Below are 20474 nucleotides of genomic sequence, written 5' to 3' on the forward strand. Positions count from 1 at the left end.
AATGTCAAAGGATTTGCGCAAGAAGCACTGATTTCGGACAGTAGAACGTCAGTGCTTTTGTGCAAAATCAAGCGGACAGTGTAGACAGCTGGCAAGTTTTTGCAGAAAAACTTGCCAGTCTAGACGCAGCCTCCCTGTTCAGATGTGACACCCTAAGCATTTAGTCTCCTACAAACGCTCTGTGCTTAATTTCCAACATTTTAATGCTAATGAATGCTGGTTTTATTGTTCAGCTAGTTCAATAATAATTATTGTCAAAATGAAAAGTGGGAATGCCAATTTCTGAGTGATAATGAATGCAGAATGGAGAGATGACTTAGCGTATAATATGCTGATAGAGACCCAAATGCCATACAGGAAGTGGCCTCTCAGTCCTTTATGGCAGGACTATCAATAATTTTGATGGATTCTAACAAGATTTTTTTTTTTTTGAAGCAGCTGGCAGATAACTTGTCAGTTATTTTGCTACAAATCATTGACCTTCCGTTAAAATGCTACTTGTCTATCTTACCTTATGACCTTGTTTTCCTGGTTCACCAGCCTCTCCTTTTACTCCTTTGTGACCCTAAAGTAAAGGAATAAAAAAAGAGTGTAGATAATTAATTTAGAATTTTAAATATCCAAACAGCCTACCTACTGCTCTTCAGCTGTACCTTCTGTAACATCTCAACTCCATGCACATCTAGGCACATTGGGACATGGGTTGTGATGCCATCTTCAGAAAAACCTAACCCCAGTAAATCAATGTGTCCAACACTGTACTAGTTATCTCCTCACAGGGTTAGTATCCCCAGAAATCAGACAAAACAACATAAGAGAAGCTAAAGTGTGAGTCAAGAAGGTGCTTTTTTCAATTTGACATATACTTCTATTAAATCTAACAGTTAGCATGTCTGAAGCTCTGGGACTATACACACTGGCTACATCTAGATTGCATCCCTTTTTTGTAAAAGGGATGCAAATTAGATGTATCGCAATTGCTAATGAAGTGGGGATTTAAATCTCCCCCATTTCATTAGCATAAAAATGGCTGCCGCTTTTTTTCGGCACAGAGCTTTGCCGGAAAAAAGCGCCAGTCTAGACACGGATCTATTTTAAGAGGGATAAGGGATCTTTTGGAAAAGGCTTTATTTTCCGAAAGATCCGCGTCTAGACTGGCACTTTTTTCCGGCAAAACTCCATGCCAAAAAAAAGCGGCAGCCATTTTTATGCTAATGAAGTGAGGGAGATTTAATTAGCAATTGCGATACGTCTAATTTGCATCCCTTTTACGAAAAAGGGATGCAATCTAGACGTAGCCACTGTGAAAAGTGATCTGAGACATATCTTGGCACCAGGCTTTTTTAACAATACAATGGGAGACTCCAAGGCCAGCAAGACCACCCCATCAGTGATTCAGCATTACAGTACACATATCTACAGTGGTAATACAACTAGTTTAAGTACATCAATTCTCTTACCTTCATTCCCATAAGGCCAGCATGTCCTGGACGGCCAGGTGCACAAGCATTGGGACACTGAAAAAGTACCCACACATTGAATTAACATGGATAAGAATTGTTAAAAAGGTATATTGTGGTTTAAGATTGAATTTTTCAAAACAATGAACAAATGTCTCACCAGTGGATCTCCTTCATGAAGCCCAATTGTTCCCTAAATTTGATGAAAAGGTTCAAAGTTAGAAAGAGATCAACAGAAAAAAATGACCTTGTCTCCTACAACAAAAACTACATCTAGCATTGCAGTGTAGGAATCAGAAGGTACCGAATTCTCAGATAATCAGTGGGCTGAAATTCTGAAAAATGTGTGTCTTCTGTTTGAGTAAGTGTGTCTTCTGTTTGAGTGAGACTCTTAGGGTATGTATAGACTATAGGCTTTTGTCGACAGAAGTTTTGTTGACAGATACTGCTGACGAAGCTTCTGTCGACAAAGAGTGTCTAGACTACATCCAGTTCTGTTGACAAAGCAAGCTGCTTTGTTGACATGACAGTGCAGATGCAAAGGACAGTGTAGATGCAATAATGCCTTCTGTTGACAGAACTCTGTCGACAAAAGACATTATTCCTCATAGAATGAGGTTTACTGCCATCAACAAAACTGCTGAGTTCCGTCGACGTTATGTTGACAGAACTCAGCGGCAGTGTAGACACAAGTATAGTTTTGTCGACAAAAGTCCAGTTTTGTCAACAAAACCCTGTAGTCTAGACACACCCTTTGAGAACTGATATAATTTAGTGAAAACACAAGTATTTGGGAAAGGTTGGGAAACTTTGGGAGAATATAGTAACCTTAATTGGAATGTGGGTAGTGCACTGTAGTAATCTGAGAGGGATGAAATCTCCAGGATAAACAGAGAAGGAGCAGCACAGCCTGATCTACGTCATGGCTATTTGCTTTTTGGGCATTTTTTGCAGTTTAACCATTCATATTTTCTACAGTGGCGACATCAAATTTTGTAGCAACTTCTGTGGAAAATGAGATATGCCCTCCTTCCTTAGAGCTCCAACCAGAAGCCTACCCTGTATCCCTTGGCCTAACTTAAAGAGTTAGTGGAAGGTGAACCGCCCTCATGGAGAGGCAGAAGGGGGCACCTTTTTTATGCAGGCAGGAGGCGTGACAACAAGGGAGCCCCAGTACTCAACCCAGGAGGCAGGATGTCCCTACTTGCACTAATGGGCTAGGCCCATTGAATACTTCTCTCCAGAGCAGTAGGCCTTAGAGTTAGCCCTTCACTGAGATGTAAGGGATAGTTCACACCCCTCAGAGTTCCTTACATTCTGTTAGCTCTTTTGACTGCTACTGTATATTCAGTGGATGTTTTCAGCGAATTATCCACAGTGACTCCAAGATCTCTTTCTTGAGTGGTAACAGCTAATTTAAACCTGATCACTTTATATGTATATTTGGGATTATATTTTCCACTGTGCATTACTTTGCATTTACCAAACATTACATTTCATCTGCCATTTTGTTTCCCCTTCACCCAGTTATGTGAAATCCCTTTGTAAATCTGGGCAGTATGCTTTGGAATTAACTATCATGAGTAGTTTTGTATCATCTGCAAACCTTCCCATCTGACTATGTACCCCATTTTATAGATCATTTATGAATAGGTTGAACACCACAGACACTGTATGGTCTGCTGTGGGACAACACTATTCATCTCTCGCCATTCTGAAAATTAACCATTTATTCTTACCCTTTATTTCCTGTCTTTGAAGCAGTTACTGATCCAAAAAAGGACTTTCCCTGTATCCCATGATAGCTTTTTTACCTAAGAGCCTTTTTTGAGGGACCTTATCAAAAGCTTTCTGAAAGTCTAACAATCACCCTACTCCACATATTTGCTGACTCCTCAAAGAATTCTAATACAGTAGAGTCCTGATTATCTGACCTAAACGGGACCGACAGGTGGTTGGATTACTGAAAATGTTGGATGAAAGGGACTCTGCTGTAGCCGGTGCTGCTTGGTCCCCATCCCTGCCTGACCGTGGCCCCTTCCCTCCCTGCAGCTCTCGGGCACAGGTCGGGAGAATGGCCCCACACGCTGCCCCGTTGCTCTCCTGGAGCCACTGATGCTACTCCGGCCGGCGCTGCTTTGTCCCTAGGTGCTGCAGGGTCGGATAAAGAGGAATGTCAGATTACCGAACGTCAGATAATCCGGACTCTACTGTAGCTGAGTGAGGTATGACTTGCTTTTACAAAAGCTGTGTTGACTCTTTCCCACCAAATTGTGTTTAGGTGTCTGATATTTCTGTCCTTTAGTATAGTCTCTACCAATTTTCCTGGAACTGAAGTCAGGCTTACTACCTGTAATCAGTGGGATTGACGTTTTTGTTAAAAATTGGTATCATATTAGCTATGTTCCAGTTATCAGATACAGTATCTGATAGGTCATACAGGACACAGCGCTTATCCAAATATTAGCATATATTAAACATAATCACTTACTCTGGGGCCTGGAGGGCCTGGTGGGCCTGGAGGGCCTCTCTTTCCTGCATCACCCTAATATTGAAGAACACATTTAATTAATTCATCATAATGATATACACATCAGCAGTACACAAGACTGAACAACCAATCTCAGAACAAGAAAACTCAAATTTCAAGAATACAAGTCTGGTTGTAGAGAATGAGGAGACAGGAGACAGGTGTGAGATTGTATTTGTTTGTATTCCATGATTGACATAAGAGTGTGGAGTAATTCTCATACCACATGTACAGTAAGAGCCTTTTTGAATAACATCAGTCCTCTATTTACTTCATATGACAGTTTTCCCCCATGTTTTATGAAAATTAGCTTATGATTATGAACAAGCATAATTTGGAGCTGCTTTGAACAAAATACCCCATGTAACCTATCAATTTTAATGTTCCAATCTGCTGGCTTTGTATATCCTATTTTGGTGCATGTATCATTCTTGTATGTAAAGTTGGAAATATGTAGTATATAACTATTTATAGTTTTAAATATGCTAACGAGAGCCATTACTGGTGCTCCGAAGCCTTAACAACTGGATGATCAACTTAATGATTTGTAAACAGCCTTTTTTGTCCTGTAAGTCCAAAGGTGAATGAACTAGTAAGACATATGACAATACCATCTGGTACTAGGATTCTATTTTTGATCCAGGTAATTTTCCATGGAAAGGGGATTGTAGAACAAAAGATTCCCACCCTGGGGAGAAGACTATTTAACCAAGGGAAAGTTATCAGGTCTTTGTCTTCGGCTGGTGTGACATTCGCCAAAAAAAAAAGGGCTATGGGCCTAGGTTAGAATGAAAGATCATCTCTGACCTGAAGATTATGCCTAGAACAATAACAGCTTTTTAGGGTAAGCATCTTCTTGCAGTAATTTTTTTTAGTGAATTAGAACAAGCTATGTGTTTTCTTTTCACTTTTTTAGTAACTTACTTTGATCTGTCTATTTTCACTTGCAACCACTTAAATCCTACTCTTTATACTTAATAAAAACATTTTTATTTACTATCAGGCCCAATGTAAATAATTGTTATGGGGGGAGACAAACAATCTGTGTGCATATCTTTCTTTCATTGATAAAGAGAATGAACATCTTCATGAGCTCTCTGTGTGTAAAATTTTTACTCAGTGAAAGATGGATTCATCTGGGGTTTCAATTCCTTTTGAGGGTTGGTTTTCTAGGTGCTGTGCCCTAAAACTGCACCCTCCTAGAGCTGAAATGGGTCAGTCTCTGCATTGCTCTGCATAGCAGTGCTAATCCCAATTCTGTGCTTTGTCTGAGGGAGACCAGAAAATTTGGCCAAGCATGACAGGGTGGTGGGGAGCCCCAGAGAGAAAGAAGGTAGGTATCAGTGGCATAATCAGCACACTGAAGAACAATCCCCACAGATCTTCTGTCACCGCACCCCATCACACTTCATATTGAGTGCAGGTATCACTGGTTCTTATTTAATAGTGAGTGAAAAGATATCACATAACATCTGCCATAAAATGGCCATTTCCAGCATGACAGGCCACAACAGAAATTTCCTTTGAACTCTAAAGCTTTGGATTTCGTTTGCTATCTCCCAGGGAATTCTATAGAATAACAAGTGAAATGATGCTGTCAAGCACTGTTGTATGCAAGATGTTTGGGAAGCAATATTTTACTGTGCCCCATTACTTTTGGAATTTTCTATTTTTCAATCTCACGCATGGCATAAGACAGAAAAATGATTGTGTTAAACCAGACATTTCCTTATCTACTCTCTGTGTGTCTTCAAAACATAAACCTGTACCGTGGACTAAATGGGAACTCTGCAATTGTCTTTACAGGGAGCAGGAGCGGCCCCAAGCTAAGATTTTACTACTGTTGTCATTGGAGAACTAGTAGAGTATTTTAAGTAAACTAGATCCTATTCTGCCTCATGTGTCTTCCAAAAAATTGTCAGCTAACTTGTAAAGAAAGAGCCTTCATCTCTGGAAATGATGTACAAGTCAGAAGAGAACAACGCGATTTTTAAAGCCCAAGCTAAGAATTAGAATATTTTGATTTACAATGTTGTAGTCATATTGGTCCCAGGATATGAGAGATACAAGGTAGGAGGCAATACACATTATTAGACCAACTTCTATTGATATAAGGTACAAGCTTCCAAGCTACACAGAACTCTTCTTCAGATCTCAGGAAGCAGACATGCTGCTTCCTTTCCCAAACCTGAATAAGGGCTCTGTTCTTATTAAACTCTTGATCAAAAGCTTGTGCCATCAACAGAAGTTGGTCCAACAAGTTATGTTACCTCACCAACCTTGCGTCTCTAATATAATTTTATTTATAAAACAGAAAATTTGACGTGGAAATAAGTGAAAGGATAATTCAATAAAAATATCACTGTGGTAGTTCTGTATCATTTTTCTGACTACAGTCTTCCTTTAAATCAAGTCTTATTACATATTGATTGAACTTAGCTTTTAACTATTTTCTTATCTGCTATGACTGACTATAAAGTGTTTTGTGATGTTAACACTGGTGTTAAATGATCAACTGAGAAAATAGCTTGGATGCTTCATTTTAAAAGTAAAATGCTATTTCTTACTTTCTTTCACATTCAAAAGTATAGTGTTGTCATATTTCAGTGGTAAAATATGATGCAAAAATAGGACAACTTGCTGAATCTGCCCTTACTAACATTTGTAAAGTAGCCACCACCGTGAAAAAGTGGTTAGGAGAGAGGGGGCAAGGGACACCATTGTTCAGAGTAGCTATGTAAACAATGGCAAATAAGCTGTTCTAAAAAAAAGTAGTACTGTAATTACACCACTATCCACTCCCACTGCTGGTCAAGGGAAGTAATTATGACTGAATTACAGTTTATTTTCAGTTTACTTATGAAGTAGTGGAATTATGTACCATCTCTGATTCAAGGAAGAGTATAACCCATAATGTCTCTACAGAGCTCTGAAGATGTGAAATATAGTGCTCAGTAGACTACAGAGACTACTCCATCCTCATGGCTTTGTGAATGGATGGGATGTACCTAACTTGTACAGACTAGCCCTTAATTTCTCTCTATGTCAGTTCTCCTTCTGAAAAGGAGGATGATAATAGTTCCTGACTTCACAGAAGTGTCTAGGGGAAAAATTAATTAATTATGTTTGCAGGTGCTCAGTTAGTCTGAAGATAAGTGCTACAAGAGGTAGCAAGAAAAGAGAAAAAATCCTTAATTAGGGCAGGATTGATTGGTGTGCAGTAAATGGGGCCATACTAAATGATGAGGGTAAAAAGAAATATTGAATAACTGCATTTTATACTGATATGAGATGGCTCCTGGGGAAAAACAGTGTGTGATCATGTAATAAAATATTTAACATAATGTATACACAAAAGGGGCCAAAAGTTAACATTCTATATCCAGCCTTAACTTTGCCATTTCCTAACTATTTAGTGCCTGCTATTGCATACAACGAACAAGATTTTTTGTGTGGAATACTGTATGAAACACTTTGTTGCATTATTATAAATGATCTATTTGTGCTATTAATTATTTATTTCTGGAGAGATTTCCTCCAACCTGCTCCTCTGCCTAAAATCCCAACAGGAAAACAAACAAACAAACAAAATACTTATGTATGTTTTTGTGTTCTCATGTCTTAAAGCATGTTTGGATGGCATAAAAATTATGTTTCCTGCTGCACAGTGTCTTTCAGACAGCAAGAAAATGCAAATTATGGCAAACATAATGCAGTACTCACGGTTGGACCAACACGGCCTACTTCACCAGGAAGTCCTGCTACACCAGGGGTACCCTACAATAACCAAGTAAAAGAAAGAAATATTTATAAATTGTTTACATCATCTTCATAATAAAAATGGAAGTACCTAGGCAAATATCTTCCCAAAGCAGAAAGAGACAAATAATGCCCTCAGAAACGCATACCTACTCCCAAAGAAGCTCTCTCTTTGGGAGAACTAAAATGGTATAAAATTTTATACTCTTAGGTAAACAGGATGAAGATTAATAAAGACAAATGTAAAGTGCTCCACTTAGGAAGGAACAATCAGTTTCACACATACAGAATGGGAAGCGACTGTCTAGGAAGGAGTACAGCAGAAAGGGATCTATGGGTTATAGTGGACCACAAGCTGAATATAAGTCAGCAGTGTGATGCTGTTGCAAAAAAAGCAAACATGATTCTGGGATGCATTAACAGGTGTGTTGTGAGCAAGACTTAAGAAGTCATTCTTCCGCTCTACTCTGCGCTGGTTAGGCTTCAGTTGGAGTATAGTGTCCAGTTCTGGGCACCACATTTCAAGAAAGATGTGGAGAAATTGGAGAAGGTCCAGAGAAGAGCAACAAGAATGATTAAAGGTCTAGAGAACATGACCTATGAAGGAAGACTGAAAGAATTGGGTTTGTTTAGTTTAGAAAAGAGAAGACTCAGGGGGGACATGATAGCCGTTTTCAGGTATCTAAAAGGTTATCATAAGGAGGAGGGAGAAAACTTGTTCATCTTGGCCTCTGAGGATAGAATAAGAAGCAATGGGCTTAAACTGCAGCAAAGGAGGTTTAGGTTAGACATTAGGGAAAAGTTCCTAACTATCAGGGTAGTTAAACACTGGAATAAATTGCCCAGGGAGATTGTGGAATCCCCATCTCTGGAGATATTTAAGAGTAAGTTAGATAAATGTCTATCAGGGATGGTTTAGACAGTATTTGGTCCTGCCATTGGGGGTAGGGGACTGGACTCGATGACCTCTCGAGGTCCCTTCCAGTCCTAGTATTCTATGATTCTATGATTCTATGAAAATGTTAGTTGTAAAAAATGATACTTATGAATAGATATTTATGAATAAATCAGTGCCCCCAAAATTATTATCTATCTTTCATTTTATTACTTTGATTTGTTATACAATCATGATCTATACATTGTATAAAATGATACTTACTGGTGGTCCAAGAATCCCCTTACCCTGAAAAAATAATAATGTGTGTCATTGGCCAGGGTGGGAAGGCAGGGATAGGAATCAATTTAATCTCACTAAAGTGAAGATCATTAATATTAGCAATATAGAAAGAAGTTCAGTAATTTACCTATTCTCTCTAGCATTCAGTCAATTTACTCAGTCTGAAGAGTAAACATAATTCCCCAGAGAGGTTTATCCTGAGTGACACTCTGTCTGAATTTGGCTTTCTCCTGTTAATAACCATGGTGCCAGATCATCAACACTGAAGTCCTCCATACAGTGTATCCTTTCCTCAAGTGTAGGGCTCAGGAGTCACATTACTAAATGGACAAGCAATGTGCTATATCCTGTCTTATCTAAGCACAATGAAATGATACTTTTCAACAGTAACAGCAAGTACGTCGAGTACATCCCTCTTTCTTGGCCTGAGGCATTTCCTTTGACCTGAGAATTATTAATATCTCTGTTCTAGGTCACAAGTTTTCACAGAACATCTGCTACCACACATTTCAGAATTAGTGATACCTGTTTACCAATCACACTACCGTTCATATCCTACTAGGCATATACAGCAGTACAGTTTGCAATGAAGTAAAAAAAAAAAATCAATTGCTACCAAGGCATACTGGAGTGTATCACAGGCGGCTTAAAAGTCATAGGTCAAATGAAGGTCATTGATCTGTAAAACAATGGCCCGTAGTCCCATGATACTCAGATATCCTCCATTTATGACTTTTCCAGCCCCCAAATATGATTTCTAAATCACTGTCTTGTCACAGGTGACATTCTTCCATAATGTGTGTGCATGTGAAAAACCTGTGTTCTCTACAAACTTTACCAGGATCATTTGAGCTCTTATAGGCCAAATCAATTCCACTCCTAATAAAAAGGGCAGTAATCTTGGAGGGTTAAGAAGCTGAGGTTTCTTTTAGTGTGATGTATCTTTGGTGTTTTTTCATAGTAGCATCTCTACTTACAAAGGAACAGCTATGCTTTTTACACGTTTCTAACATCCACCTTTCCATCAGGTTCACCTATTATTCTGTTCTGGAACCAACATTTTCTGCAGATTCCCTTTGTATTAAATTAAAATACTTGATGCATTTCCCAAGTTTCACATATTCTATAGGAATGTAGCCCAACTACATGCCATTTACTTCAAACTGAAATAAGACAATTAATATGCCTTTTAATTTTCCCCAGCATGTTTAGTCTCAAGTGTTAAAATCTCTTGAAAACACATTTCTTTCTGATCCTCTGAGTAAGAGAACTGGAAAACCAAAGTGGTTTCCTTCGTGCTATGTCTTTAATTGTGCAGCTAATTTAAACCACTCTCCTAAGCAACCATTTCACCTTCAACTTTGATGAATAAGTGGCAAATCCTCTCCTTCTCCCAAAACAGTCCATTCAATCTACTCATCAGCCCTCTCAGTCTTACTATTTCTGTAACTAGAGATTGGTTACATTATGGATCCAAAGACTGCCACTAGCTGTCACAAGTTAGTACTTTAATTGTCCTAGGTTTCAGATTTTCTGCTAAGGAAGAGAAAATAAACGAATATATCCACATGAAATGATGGACCTTAAGTATGAACTTTTTCTAAATGTAAGCTCTTCTTCAGGATAAGGAATATATTTTCTTGTATGCCTAAATATTTAAGTGATTCTATATCTAAATAATAGTAAGACATTAATTGAAAATGAAAACACACAGTCAGTGCTCCAGAGTTCTGGATCAAGATGGAATAGAACAAGCCTAATTACAGTCTGAGTCTCAGGAAAGAATCAATTCTTAATCCCATGAAGACATACAGCAGGACACAATAGCCCCCGTTTTTTCAAGTACTCAGCTTTTTAAGAATTTCCTTTACAATTTCAGTTTCTGTTTATCTAGAATCATCCAGGTCTCCAATTATGGAAGGTCCTAAACCTAACAATTATTCTCAGCCTCCAAATCAGAATATGGGCTTTGGGCTGTGACCTAGGGCAGGAGGTTGAGGTGCCAGGTCTGAGAGGGAGGTATGTATGTAGGAGGATGGCAGAGTGTTTGGATTCTGTGGGATAGGGCGACAGGAGTAGGAGGCAGAGTGTTGGGGAAGGGAAGGTCTGGGATCCCAGAGGCAGGCTCTGGCTGGAAGGCTTGTCTGGGTGACTCCCAGCCAGCAGCCTAGAAGGTTTCTCAGTCATGGTCCCAGCCTTCCCTGCCCCCCAACCCAGCTGCAGGGGCTATATGGGTCTATGAATAGCTGTGAGCCTGAGAGGACAAGATGAGCAGTGCTTTTGCACTCTGCTTGTTCTTCAAACAGGCAGTTCCCATTGGCCGGAAACTGACTAATGGAATTATGCTGGGAGTGGGGGCAGCATGCTAAGCCTCTCCCCACTCCCCTGGCTCCCAGCTATTCAACGACAAACAGGGGTCTGCAGCTCTGCAGAAGCTTTTCTAAGCAATGGGAAGGAGGGGACGAGGCAGGCAGGTAGCCTGCCTGAGGCTTCCTGCTGTGTCCAGGGGCCAGATTTGGCAGCTTGGAACTAGCCCGTGGGACATATTTTGCCCAGTCTTAGTTTATATTATAATGAATATATTACTTACTGGAAGTCCACGGCCTCCAGGCAATCCAGGTTCACCCTGCAAATAATACAAATATTATTTGTCAAATTATAATAGCTCACTTGGAGTATGTCTATACTGTGCAGCTATTTCAGCATACCAGAAGTATCCCAAAATAGCTACCCCGTGTCTTAACAAACTGTCCATTATTTTGAAATATCTTTTGAAATAATGGATGCTCTATTTTGGCATCCCTGTAACCCTTGGGTTAAGGGATGTCTCGAAATAGTACATTATTTTGAAATTTGGTGCTGTGTAGATGCACCATTTTTCAAAATAAGCTATTTTGAAATAGAATCAAAATAAGAGACGCAATTTGCGTCTTATTTTGAGTTTAGGGTGCTGTGTAGACGCACCCTTGGTGTTGTACACAACATGTAGGAAGATATAGTTCTTGTCTCCTGAAGACTACTAACTAAAGGATTATTCAACTCTTACTTACCTTGACTACCTTATTCAAACAATCTAATTTAATTCAGTGGAACTGCATATAAAGGAAATTTCTATTCATAGTGAGAAAAGGACAAAGAATTAGCCTATCAATATTAGAGTTTTGTTTTGTCCCTGCATCTGATGAAGTGTTTTTTACCCATGAAATTGTATGCCCAAATACAATTATCAGTCTTTAATGTGCCACAGGACTCCTTGTTGATTTTACATTTGGATTGTGGAGGTACTGAGGTTTTGCAGCTACAGTGGTGGCTATGATAACTGCTATAATAAGGCCCAATGCAAAGGACTGAACATCCCCTGAGACATGCTGCGCTCTTTCAACTCCTAATGAAGTCAGTGGGAGTTGAGAGCATTCAGTGTCTCAGAAGGAGGCTCCGACTGGTTCAGCGTTGCATTCCATACTAATTAGAAAAAATGACTATTTTATTATCCTCAAAAAAAAATCTATGTTCCTGTGAAAAATGAATCCAAGATTTATTCTTACCTTTTGTCCTCGGGATCCAGCTGGGCCAGACGATCCATCTGGGCCTGTCAGTCCCTTTTGAAATGAAGTGCAACTTATCAGTTAACTCACATTTTTGTTAATCACAAAAGAATAGTCTATATTTAGAAAAGTGTATAAAATACTATGAAATTGTCTTGTAATGAGAATAATTTAGAGAGATATAGAGATGGAGCTGACTTTCATGTTTGAAATCAGCCGAGAAAGATGAACTTTTGGTGACCTCTAATGAAAAGCCCCACCCTTTCCTCCATATTCAGCTTAATGTGAAAATGGAAATTAATAATCAATCAGTCCCTTCCCTAAAAACCTCTACATTACATTTGATTTATGCCCACACCAATACTGTTCATATTTTGTACATTTTATCCATACATATAAGGCCAGGGGTGAACAATAAGCCAGATGCAGCTCTTCAGGGATAGCCCCTGGAAGGCTGCAGGCTCTTTATTTACATATGCCACTTCAGGTACAGCTTCTTGAAGCTCCCATTGGTCACATATCACTGTTCCCAGCCAATGGGAGCTGCAGGAAGCAGCAGCTCCCATTGGCCAGGAATTGCAATCTGTGATGAAAGGGAGCGTCAAGCGGCTGAACCTGCGGAGCAACAGGTAATTAAGAGCCAGCAACATACCAGAGCTAAACCTGATCAACCACCTCCAGCCTATGGGCTGGTTAGGGCCCACCTCTGTATAAGGCCTTACTTTGACTTTAAAACATGACTTCAATGACCGTTATTCACAGGCATCCAGAATAGACTATTTTTTACAGTAACTTAGGAGATGCAATCATTTTGAACCAAATGTTAGCCCTATGTGTGTAATAAGGGACATTACTACATATGGCACTACACCCCGGGCTGACCGGTCCAGAAGACAGTTAGGCCTAGGGAGTTGGGGAAGGGGAAAAGAAACCACATCTGCTCTGTGCAAGAAGGAACATGATGCAAATGACTTTCCTAAATCACTCCTCACAGCAGCCCTCTATGAATCTTCTCACCCTTATCTTCTCTCCCAAAACAAGTTGAAGAGGTTATTATTGAGGGAGAAAGGCTAGAGAGAAAGGATAGAGAGGAAGGCCATAGCACTCTGAGGAAGATTGTCTTCCCTTGCTACTTCTGATTGCAATGAGAAAGGACAGAAATTCTTTAGCCCTCCCTTCCCTCAGACTAGCAGCTCCCCTGAGGCCATGTCAGTCATGATACCATTCTCTAGGCCACACGGATCCCTTCAGTATCCCTAACTGTCACTCTCTTCTTCTTTGCCCTTAGCTGCTATGGGAGCATAGGCCATCAACAATTTCTTTCCAAGCCTCTCTGTCTTGTGCCACCTTTTCTTATTCCCTCCAGCTTTATCCATTTTCTTGACTTTCACATCCAGGACTCTTCCCCAACTATTCTTTGGCCTTCCTCTTCCCCTTTTTTCCCTATTGGTTCCAGGATAGGGATTGTCTGGTAATGCTAGTTGGTGGCTTCCTCGGTGTACGGCCAATCTGTCAAACTGTCACTCTGGCCGCATCTATACTTACTGGAAAATCGATGCTCTGGAGGCACCCCTGTCGGCACCAGTACTTCTTCTCACAAGGAGTAAGGGAAATGTTTCCCCTGTCAACCTCCCACAAAGGGGACAGAGCCAAAGTTCAAATCAAGGTACATCAACTCAGGGCCAGCCTGAGCCCTTTTGACACCCTGGGCCAGGGCATGAGGTGCCGCCCACGGGTGCAGGGCGCATTCACAGGCCCGCCCGTGGGGTGCAGGCCCGCCCCCGGCACCATGGGGCCAGCGCTGCGGGAGCTGGGCACGCGGCTCCTGATGGCAGCTGTAAAGGACGCCGCACGCCCCTTACAGCTGCCATCAGGCGCCCCCCGTGGGTTGGTGTCCTGGGCAGCTGCCTGGCTCGCCCATGCCTCCGTCCGGCCCTGCATCAACTCCAGCTACACAATTAACTTAGCTACAGTTGCTTACCTTAATTCAAATTTGTCCCCCAGAGTAGACCTGGTCTCAGGGAATGAGGAACTGGCTCCCATACTATACAGAAATATTGGAATAGGCCTCTCCAGTGTCATCCCCACCAGGGTCTTGATAATCACACATGGCAATTAGGGAGTATGGAATCATAAACTCAGCCTCTGAGGGAAAGTTATTAAATAAAATATCTGTGCAGATTCTTTGAGGCTAGAACTATACCCTGGGGCTGACATAAGTTGGGCCATGATTTGGTCCTTAAATCATACTTGTCTCTCTGACTTTAAAAAAAAAGACAATTGTAGCAAATTTTGGCCAAAAAAGGCCCAAAAAAGGGCGTTTGATAAAGTTCAATTTGTCCTCAATCATCTAATGTTGTTTAATAATTCAAGAAATCTATTAAAATCCTTGCTTTTATGTTTGTCTAACATTTTCCTTTATGGTGAGTTTCTAACAATTAAATATGTGACCCCAAAGGCTTTTTTCCTGCTAATTTTCTTTCTGCAGTGGACATGGTCATTATGAACAATTAATGGGCAGTATTTTTTGTTCAATTTTTTATGCTGGATAGTGGAATAATTTGTAAGAGAAAAACAAAACTAAAGAACTCAGAATTGACCCAGCAAAGTATGGATGAGAAAGGACAGTATCAGTGAAAAACCCAGATCCATGATATTTTTAATTCTATACCTATTGGATGCACAACGATTATATATTAAGTTCAATTTGTGTACTTTACAACTGTAAACATGGTTACATTTTACTATTTTTCACTCATTCTATAACAGCAGGGTATATGCATGAGCAAGAAGGCATCAAAACCACAATAACTTCCATACAGGGAGAGAATAAAAAGACTGGGACTGTTCAGTTTAGAAAAGTGATGACTAAAAGGTGAGTATGATAGAGATCTATAAAATCATGATGTTGTGGAAAAAGTGAATAAAGAAGTGCTATGTACCCCTTCATATAACACAAGAACCAGGGAGTCACACAGTAAAATAAATAAGTTTCTAAAATACATAAGGAATATTTCTTCACACAACACACACTTAGCCCCTGGAACATGTTGCCAAGGGAAGTTGTGAAGGCCATATGTATAATTGCGTTAAAAAGAATTAGATAAGTTCATAAACTTTAATGGCTATTAGCCAAGACAGTTAGGTATGCAATCCTGTAGGTGTTCCTAGCCTCTGTTTGCCAGAAGCTGTACTGGATAGCATAGGATAGATCCTGATAATTGTCCTGTTCTGCTAATTTCTTCTGAATCATCTTGTACCAGCCACTGTCAGAATACAGTATATTGGGATAGATGGACCATTAGGTTGAACTGGTATGGTTATTCTTATATTTTAAGGAGTTTGAGAAAATTATGTTGTTTAGGTAACTGAGTTGCCTTGAAAAAGTAAAAAAGCATCCAGAAATTGAGTCTTGGCAGGAAAGTAAAGGAGACAAAGATTTTCAAATATTTGGTTTTATATTTGGTGTTTGCTTATTGCTTTTCAGTTTGCACACAGAGAGTTTCAGAGAAACTTAGTGAAGTCGATTTGTAATGTGAATTTGGCATGAACAAATCTCTATTTTATTATTAATTTTAAAAAAGTTGTAATAGGAGTTTTAAATTCCCCTGCTTCAGAAGACCTTCTGCAGAAAAATGAATAATTTTCCAACATATTTCCTTTTATTTTCAAGTGTATTTTTAGCACTTCTATAAAACGTAGGTAGTTTAATGTTCTCTCCTCTAAAATTGTGGGGTCAGGACTTATTATATAACAAACTATTTTTTCTGTCAATTTTTATATAAGCTATAGAGTAATGTGCTTAAATCCTTGCATAAGACATAAGTACCAATATGAAACTCCATCATAGCAAAGAACTACAATAAGAAGTTTCCCCAATTATATGAATATGATAGTGTTTTAGTGCCAGTATATCTTTTCTATGGATTTGTTTTAGCTTTCCACCAAATAAGAATTCCCTTGAATCTTGATTCTTTGAGCCCTTCTATTGTTCCTCCTGAAGAAATAAAGTCATGAGGGCAGTAAAATTGTTGGGGTGGACTGAAGTCCTCCTTGCTTCAAAACAGCATATTGTCAGGTCATTTGGGATTCTGTTTCTCCAGGGATCACATTTAAAGTCCATCCATAAGCATCAGCTCAGTAAAGCATAATATTACTTTACCACAGTTTCACATAGCTAACTGTCTCAAATTTGGATGTCCTAAATGTGATATTATAATAGTTTTCTTGCACTTACAGGATTATGTATTGCTACAGAGGAATAAAAATTCCATTTGGGAGAAATGTTTATATAATATAAAAAGAGCAAGATGTGTTACGCAACACTTTTAAAGACCATCAATCATCTGCTTGGGTATTCAAATGAATTTGTATTTTCATATTATATTTTGTTTGTAAAATTATATAAAGATGTCCAAAATATATATTTTAAATTGTGCCAAATCAGCCTATTCCTTCATTTAAACTGCAAAAAATGGGTCTCGTTTATTTCCATAGGGCACTTAAAAACTTGTATCAATTTTGTAACTATGTGTTACAATAAATACATGGCCATTCACATTATAGAGTACATTAGAATTCTATCTGAAGTTACTGAGAAACTAGTGTTTCTGATTAATAATACAACCAGACAATAATTCTCTGTTTATTTACTTCTTATATCATATGGTTTCATGGTCCAGGGTTTATTATATAAGGCATAATGTTTTCGCATTGGATTACTGCTTGACCTGTCACTATAAAGCTTCATAATCAGAAAGTAATGAAAAATATGTGGCAGATGTTTTTCTCCAGTTCATTTTGTAGGGTGAAAAATCTAAAAATATCCATTCCTGACTGAGCTTATGTGTAGGTAACATATTGTTAAATCTATGAATGAGATTTTTATCTTCTGTATTTTAGTTCACACACTACTGTTATTCTAATATAAAATAAAATAATAATATAAAATAAAAGTCTGTTCCTCAGCAGTAAATTGCAAATCTCAAAAAACAAACAGAAAACATAGCTTTTCTCATGGAGAATGACTCAAAACAACCTTTGAGATTTCCAGAGCATTGTATCATGTTTTAAATGTATTCCTTCTCATAGTGAGTTTCTTGCATGAATCTTGCATTTAGTCTTGTTAGGCTCTTGTACAGATATTCTCCATTTTCTTCATTCTGTCTCAATGTTCCCCAAAAGAAAGTTGCTCTGTTTGTACCATCAATTGCCCTTAAAGTGTGTTGTACAGGGGAAATGAATGTGATACTTCCACAGGCAGGATAAAGTGGTTTAATCTATGTAGCTAGTACTTAACATTCAGGAAACTGCTAATAGACCAGTTATATCATCTGGAAATGGGGAAATTACCTCAGTCCTTGGTTGGTTACCTCAGTCCTTACTTATCTGAAGAGACAGCTTTTGCCCTTCTCTATTGGTCAGTATGAGGCAATTGAAAGCATCTTTCACTGTTTTCCTTTTTCTCATTACAGAGCAGGACAGAGATGATTCCCCAGGGTGCTCCCAGAACCCCCTCAGGTAGGGGAGGAGCTGATGAAGAATGCTATCTGGCAGGGCTTGCTGCTAATGAGACTCCTTTCATCTTCTCTGGCTTCATTCAGCCACAAATGCCCCTGGCTCCCATTAGTTCCCTAAACTTGGATTTAATATGGAAGGTAGCATGCACGTCCTGGTCTACAAGAACCCAGAGCCAGACATAGGGCTGGAGAGAGTGCCCTTCCCTAGGGCAAGGGCTGTTGCTCGACTCCTCCTCCCTCTTCATTGCAGCAGCTGGGTCTGTGCATACTGTGTGTAGATGAATGGTATGGGCACCTACACAAGGGACTTTTGCCTGGTCCCTCCCTCCCTCCCAATCACTTTCCTCCCTCCAAGTACCTTCTCTCCTCTTGCCACAGCTCTTTTCCCTCCCCAGAGCAAGAGAGGAGAGAGCTGCTGCTCAGTAACTTGAAACAATCATTGCTTTGTTATTACTTAAGGAAAGGCTGGAATCCTTAGTCTACCCCAGAGACCTCAGGCCTCCAGACTCAGCGCCCTGTCTCTCTAACCACCTTCCAGCCCAGCCTGCTGTGTGTAAGAGAGAGTCTTTCAACCAGTAGCCAGATCCTTCACTCACACACTCCCACATGGCTGGCCATCTGGGTTGTTATTAAACAGGGGACCTGTCTACAGAAATAGCCTGGAGAATGAATTATTTTTCCAAAAAAAGAAAGCAAATTCTACTCACGTCAGCTCCTGGCTCTCCTGGCGTCCCTGAGGCACCTGGTTTACCTGGTTCACCATCTGGACCCTTCAGGATTCAAATGGATAAAGAAACAATGTAATTTAAAGCAAAAAGCAAGCAGACCTGATACAAAGATCTGGGATGAACGCATTGCAAGATCAAATGCAAAGCAATGTATATTACTTACCGGAGGGCCTGGGGGACCATTGGGACCTCTGTCTCCCTAAAGGGATGTAAAAGGGAAACAGTTCAGTCAGCCACTTTTACGGTCCTGGGGTGATACCAACAAACCCATGTTAATTGAACAGGTGACGGGGAATGATCCCTAATCCATTTCTATTGTGTAATCCCTTTCTATGGGGAATAATTCTGTCTACCTACTGTATGCTCTGAAGAATAATCCTGTATAGTTCTTTACAGATTATCAAGAATAATTGCAGATGATTTCTATCACATGCTATAATAAATAATCCCAGATAATCCATTTTTACAGACTACCAGACTGTCCCAGTCCCCAATTCCATCCCATTGCTGTTTCAGCCAATGTGGAACAATAATTCTTATGTGCGTTATTTAGCACACTAGAGAGTGCTGTCACATTCAGTGGATCCCAAGGGCTAAATATTGATAATAAGAACAATTCAGGTGTGTGCAGACAGCATTCCTAGCTGCCAACTGTGGTGACTCATGCGTGGGAGACACTTACATCTATGCCATCAATGCCAGGAACTCCTGGTGGCCCTGGTGGACCAATGGGACCTGGTGGACCTGGGGGGCCTCTCTGACAAGAAATAAAACAATTAGACATTGGGCGGATCACAGGAAATGTGCTGCAACTTGGAAGTGGGGGAGCAGGAAAGCGGAAACCCCACCCTATAGAGAAAGAACTTCCAAAGGCTGCTAAGTCACCAGGGCTCTTAGCTGACCATACAGTAGGTCTCATACACCTGAAGATTAGAGTAATGGCCATTTTCTACAGTCCATCTTGTTTAGTGGTTGCCAAAATGTCCATTGCAATCAGAATAAGGATTATAAATTGTCAGAAACTCCCATTATCCTCATCTATTGTCATTCACGCACTGCGTAAGAATAGGCACACTAGAGTGAATGTCACTGTGTAACAGCACAGTACAATCTGAGCTTGGCAGAGTGAAAGGTTTGAGGATAATATCTGAATCGGAAATTCACTAGCGCAATACTTGAAAATCAGTATAAAATCAGTGGAGGAAAAATAATGATGTTCTTTATGAATAAAGTTTTGAAATTCTCCACACCTATTCTAACGAGCTCATTGAGCCAAAACAGAAGAGACTTCTTAAGAGTATGTGTTAGGGACAAAAAATAAAAAATACAACTCTTCTCTGTTCTCACTAATGTATTCACAGAAAGAGCATTTTTCCCTTATAAAAAATTCCTGTCCTCCACGGGCTGGGCCCCTGAAATGGGTGTTAGCAGGCACTGCTCAGGTTTGAACCCAAAGAAACATGTTCTTTGAAAGAATGTTTGTAACCCTCGAGTTCTCTAATATACTGAACTGTTTTCTTTATTGCTAAACACCAACTGCCAGGCGAAGCAAAGCTCACAATGGGGGCTTTGTGAATGAAATCTCAAGCCACCACAGGAGGAGGTGATACACTCAGTCTGCATGAGCTGCCAGAGTCTGAAAATTCCAGTTGCATCAGGCAGTACTAGTCCTGTCCTTCCTGCTTTTTTTCTAAATTTACTGGCACATTAGCATGCCTCTTTCTTAGAACAACCTCTCAGGTTCTTATTAAACTGC

At 39.8% G+C, this 20474-nt stretch overlaps 1 protein-coding gene across 1 annotated transcript in view; it reads right to left on the bottom strand.

Annotated features, from left to right (window-relative positions):
- Window positions 1-20474, bottom strand: part of COL9A1 (collagen type IX alpha 1 chain) — a 110196-nt gene that overhangs the window by 60415 nt on the left and 29307 nt on the right. Inside the window, exons 7-17 of the mRNA XM_006127230.5 lie at window positions 19401-19475; window positions 18882-18917; window positions 18698-18760; window positions 12472-12525; window positions 11517-11552; window positions 8909-8932; window positions 7714-7767; window positions 3952-4005; window positions 1621-1653; window positions 1461-1517; window positions 512-565 (exon numbers count right to left, since the gene is read on the bottom strand). Of these exons, the coding sequence (XP_006127292.1) occupies window positions 512-565; window positions 1461-1517; window positions 1621-1653; window positions 3952-4005; window positions 7714-7767; window positions 8909-8932; window positions 11517-11552; window positions 12472-12525; window positions 18698-18760; window positions 18882-18917; window positions 19401-19475 (540 nt within the window). The remainder of the gene's footprint in view (window positions 1-511; window positions 566-1460; window positions 1518-1620; window positions 1654-3951; window positions 4006-7713; window positions 7768-8908; window positions 8933-11516; window positions 11553-12471; window positions 12526-18697; window positions 18761-18881; window positions 18918-19400; window positions 19476-20474) is intronic.

Source organism: Pelodiscus sinensis, chromosome 3 (assembly GCF_052426305.1).
Source record: "Pelodiscus sinensis isolate ZL-2025 chromosome 3, ASM5242630v1, whole genome shotgun sequence".
NCBI classification, from domain to species: Eukaryota; Metazoa; Chordata; order Testudines; family Trionychidae; genus Pelodiscus; species Pelodiscus sinensis.